At 38.3% G+C, this 5,454-nt stretch overlaps 1 protein-coding gene across 1 annotated transcript; it reads left to right on the forward strand.

The window, feature by feature from the left end:
* Positions 1-1,089: 1,089 nt before the first annotated feature.
* Positions 1,090-5,454, forward strand: LOC127250751 (VAN3-binding protein-like). The gene is made up of 7 exons (XM_051274187.1): positions 1,090-1,766; positions 2,390-2,488; positions 3,426-3,849; positions 3,922-4,143; positions 4,241-4,290; positions 4,465-4,522; positions 4,739-5,454. Exons 1-7 carry the CDS (start codon positions 1,452-1,454, stop codon positions 4,954-4,956), a joined length of 1,386 nt encoding a protein of 461 aa, XP_051130144.1. The 5' UTR covers positions 1,090-1,451; the 3' UTR covers positions 4,957-5,454.

Consider the following 5,454-nt stretch of genomic DNA (forward strand, 5'->3'; position numbering starts at 1 on the left):
AAAATAATATCCATATTTTATATTATTTTATTAAAATATAATGTTAAAAATATTTAAATACATTTTTAAAATTTCTTTTAATTATTAAATAATTAATTCTCATTATCTAAATTACTACTCCCTCCGTCTCATATAATTTGTCCCTATTTTCTATCTTCGTCCGTCCCACATAACTTTGTCCTTTTTATTTTTGGAAATATAACTATGCACTTTAATCGTATTTTAAATTTTAAAATTTATAACTTTTTTAATTTTAATTAAACTTTTTACTTATCTTAATCTTCATCCATAATTATTTTTACTAATACACTTCTTAATTACTTACTAATTATACTTTACCTAAATTCTCGTATCTACGGTAATACACTCATATTACATGGGACGGAGAAAGTAATTTATACTACCTAAATTTTCGTGACCAAACAAATACTTTAGCTTTGTCGGGACGGAGAGAGTATTTACTAAAATAAAAATAATAAAATTATTAATAAATCAATAAAGTTTGTTTGCTCAAGATTTTACTTCGAATAAACTTTAAAAGATCTTCTTAGGGTGTGTTTGTTTGGGGGTTTGGATTTTGGATTGGGATTTGAATAGTAAAAATTTTGAATTTGAATAGTTGTATGATGTGATATAAATAGGGTTTGATGTGATGTTTTGAATGTAAAATTGATTTTTAGTATAATATAAAAAATGAAAAATAGGTATTTGATTTGATGTTTTTGGGGGGAAAAAATTGAATGAATAGTATAAATCCTCCAAAATCCTTCAAACAAACACACCCTTAGTTTAGGACGAATAAAATATTTTTTTATATTATTAGGGATAATTTATTTATTTATTTTTTTCAAATCAAAATACTAAATAAAAAAACTCAAAAATTATTTATTATAAATAAAATAGAGATAAAGTAATTTTATAGAAGTGAGCAAATCACAAATTTCACAATTATTTTACTTTCAGAAAAATAAAATAAAAGGAAACAAACAAAGACTTGTGTCTCAGTCTAGAATTTAATTTTGTGTTTCCCAAATCGGATAATCCAAACAACAAAACTCTCTCTGCATTTGCCTCAAAAAATCTCTTTACACAGAACTCTCCACCAAGAAGAACACCTTTCTTTCAATTACATACATATATATCTATATCTGTATCTATCTGTATATGCCCTAATTTTGTCGTGAAGAAGACGAAGAAGAAGAAGAACAAATTTGGGGGCAGAGGGCGCCATTGCCTATCCGCGTAAAATACATGGGACAAAGTTAAAATCGATTCTGCAACTCTTCCTTTTCTCACTGGGTCCCCTTCTTTTCTCTCTCTAAATTCCTTTCTCACTCTACAATCTCCATTTTCTATAAACCACCACCACCTCTCCCACACCATTCCCTCTCTCTCTCCATTTTCTTCCGCAACAAATCGATCATTTTCAATTTAGTTCAATTTTTTCGTATATGGAAAGCGCTCAGACAATTCCGGCGATGTTCCGGCCGCCGGAGACGCCGCGTGAGCCGATGGAGTTCCTCGCGCGGTCGTGGAGCGTGTCCGCCTTCGAAATCTCCAAAGCCTTAGCCCCGACGAAGAACAAAAACGCCTCTCTAGCTCAAAACGGCGTCGTTCCGAGCGGTAATAACGGAACCATACCGGAGGACGTCTCGGCTGAGTTCTCGACGGCGCCGGCGACGGAGATGGCGGTTTCCGGCAATCCTTTCACCTTTGTCTGTTCGGAGACTTCTCAGCTCGTCATGGACCGCATTATGTCTCACTCTGTAAGTCTCTATCTGAATCCATGAATTTCGATCCTCTTTACAGTTGCAGAAACCGAAGCTTTGGCCTGATTTGTTTTCGATTTTGGATTCTAATTGACTTCGACATGTTTGCAAGGAGCCAAAAAGAAAAAAAAAAAAAAATAGGTTCCCGATTTTGTCCATATTCCAGTTCTTGTCTGGGCATGAGAAAACCTCCATTTTCATTGCACAATTACATATGTAACCTATTCTTGACCATAGAGAAGAAGGGATTCCATATTTGCTTAATCAATGTTGAAAACTAGCTACTGTTGCTTTCAATTCAGCTGTCATATGTTTTTAATTTCATTTCTGGTAAAGAATCTGTCTGAATTAAAGCATTTCCATAGGGAAACCAAGACCTGCCTTGGTAAATGGTAATAGAACAGCCATTTCAGGAGCTTAGGCATTTATTGTTGAGGCACTTTCACGATGTGTTCTTGCAGAAAACATCATTAATCTGGGTTATGTATATTTAGTTGTGTGCATATGAATTTGAATATGAATGTGTAGGATTTCATCAAATACAGATTCTGTTCTTGAAATCACAAATTTAAAATATCCCTTTGTTCCTGAATACTGATCCAAGTGTACAACATTTGCAGCAGGAGGTATCACCCCGCACTTCAGGGAGGCTGTCCCATAGCAGTGGTCGTCTCACTGATAGCCCACCAGTCTCTCCTTCTGAAATGGATGATCCTAAGGTCCCCAAAAACTCTCATTTTCACTATTTCTTTCTCTAAAACTTATCTTGTTGGTTGATCTTCTGTTTCTTGGAGTGTTCTTTTTTTAAATTACTCTCTGAAATTTCTTGGTTTATACAATCTTTTGTGCTTTGATGATGTTGATCTCTGTTTTGACACAAAGCACAAGAGAGAGAGAGAGAGAGAGGGCATATCACAGCTTTCACTCTAACCAAAAACATCCTCAGAGTAAATATGTTAGCAGAGTACAACATCATTGATTCCTTCCTTCTCCTTCACACACTCTTTTATTACTACTATTATATTTTATTATTACATTACATCTTCTGTCTTCCCTCTCTTTGTTTAATGTTGTTTCTTTCATCAGAAACTTGTAAGAAATGGAATGTCTATCTTAACTCTCTGCAATGTACACTCTAATCCGAAGCATATTTTTGTCCCTTTGAGGAAAAATTGTCGGTCACTTCTCAATTCTATGGCCCCAGCCTAAGACATACAAATATATTATGTAATAACACTTGCAAATGGTCCTTCTTTCACCTGTCACACCTCATCTCTCTCTCTCTCTCTCTCTCTCTCTCTAACTCCTCTTTGGTAGAAAAAATAATTGCAGAGTTATGGGGACATCTACATCTACTCTTCTTTCTTATTTGATTTCCATTACATAAGTGTTGAAAACTTGTCCCGTCATTTGTGGGCTCATTGGGAATTTATGAAGGAATGGGTACCTTCCATTTTAGTCTGTGGCTCCCTTTGTCTTTCGATTTCGGGCCCTGTTTTTCGAGACACGAAATAGCTGGTCCAGTTTTCCGGTGGGGTCGCATTAATTGATTCGAATTGGTAGGGATGGTTCGGTGCCGGGCTTACGCGTGTTCTTGGATTGGTTTTCGATAATTACGAATTTTTTTAGATTTGATTGTGTTGTTTATGTCTGCAGTTTTTCCGGCTGAATGTTCCGGCGAGTGGTCAGTACAAGGGGTGTGTTTCCGGCGGTGGTGCCGCCGCGAACGGCGGCGGGAAGACGGTGGGGAGATGGTTGAAGGACCGGAGGGAGAAGAAGAAAGAGGAGATGAGGGTGCAGAATGCACAGCTTCATGCCGCCGTATCGGTTGCGGGAGTCGCGTCGGCGATCGCTGCGATTGCCGCCGCTACTGCGGCGGCATCGGGACCTGGGAAAGACGAGCAAATGGCGAAAACAGATATGGCCGTGGCGTCTGCGGCGACGTTGATCGCTGCGCAGTGCGTCGAAGCGGCCGAGGCGTTGGGGGCCGAGCGCGAGCACTTGGCTTCCATCGTGAGCTCCGCCGTCAACGTTCGATCGGCCGGCGACATTATGACTCTCACCGCTGCCGCAGCCACCGGTAACGACTTGAGATTTAATCGGCAATTCATTTATTTGTGATTCAATTTTGAATTCGAAATTATTGTCGCAGCTTTGCGCGGCGCGGCGACGTTGAAGGCGAGGACGTTGAAGGACATGTGGAACATCGCGTCGGTAATCCCGATCGAGAAAGGGACGACGGCTGCCGGGAGCAAAGAAAGTTCGAACAGCAGTTTTAGCGGCGAACTCGTCGTACCCGAAGAGAATTTCCTCGGAATTTGTAGTCGTGAGCTGCTCGCCCGAGGCTGCGAGCTTTTAAAGAAAACTCGCAAAGGTAAAATTCAATTATTCGTCGCAAATTCCATCGAAAAAATCAATCTTTCTCGATTCAAATACATATATACATTCATATATATATTGTTATGATGCAGGTGATCTTCACTGGAAAATAGTGTCTGTTTACATCAACAAGATGGGTCAGGTAAAAAGCTTTTCTACTCCATAATCAAATATCGACGTTGCGATTTTTACGAGCAATATTTCGAAAATCATTTCGACTCAAATCCCAAAGAAAAGTTAAAGCTATGGTAAAAGATTCCACAATCCGAATCCGCCTTTCGCTTTATCCGTAAATTCTTTTCGCATAACGTAACAGGTGATCCTGAAGATGAAGAGCAGACATGTCGCCGGGACCGTGACGAAAAAGAAAAAGAGTAAGCATCTCTTTTCTTTTATGTTCTTTTCTTCACTTTCACATCTTTTCATCTCATGATGAGGCCAGAATTTGAGGCTATGGTAGCTTTTCTTCCATTTAGGGATTTGCGAAAAAAGAAAAAGTATTACGCTTTCTCGACTACGACCCGATGCTTTTTTTATCGTGTAATCTTTTATTACATAACTTACCATTACACTACAATTCGAACTTGCAGATGTTGTTCTTGAGGTGATGAGTGACATCCCGGCCTGGCCGGGGCGGCACCTTCTGGAAGGCGGCGACCACCGGAGATACTTTGCGCTGAAGACCGTGTCGCGGGGGATCGTCGAATTCGAGTGTAGGAATGAGAGGGAATATGATGTTTGGACACAAGGGGTGTCGAGGTTGATTACTATGGCTGCTGAGAGGAACAGCAACCGACATTTTCTTTGAAGCTAGCTATCAAGAAGTTGTACTAAAAAGGCCAAAATGTAATAAGGGAAGTATCGATGGTTTTAGTATTAGGACAGTTTATGTTGAACTAACTTTTTTGTTTTTTTTTTTTTTAATATTTAATTTTTCTAGTGGGGATTGGGTAAAGAATGGGGAGGAATTTGAAGAAGTTTTTCACATGGGGTGGGGTATTGGAAGTATTTTTTTTTGTGGTTTTGTTTGTTTTGTGTGGTCAAAAAAGGAATGGGAGAATCCCTGTTGTGGCTTGGGAAAGTATTGGTAGTTTATCAATGGTGGGGCTTGGATTTTATTTATGTATATATATATATATATGCTTTCTTAATTTGGTATTGGGTAATTAATTAAGTTTTTTTATTTTGGTGTTTAATTAGTAATTAGGAGTTTGTTGGTGTATAATTATACAATGATCTGTTTGGTGTGATTATGACATTCTGTGCCCTATTTGTTTGATTGTATTATAATTACCTTTTTGGATTA

Source organism: Andrographis paniculata, unplaced genomic scaffold (assembly GCF_009805555.1).
Source record: "Andrographis paniculata isolate CXL003 unplaced genomic scaffold, ASM980555v1 Contig11END, whole genome shotgun sequence".
Classification (NCBI taxonomy): Eukaryota; Viridiplantae; Streptophyta; class Magnoliopsida; order Lamiales; family Acanthaceae; genus Andrographis; species Andrographis paniculata.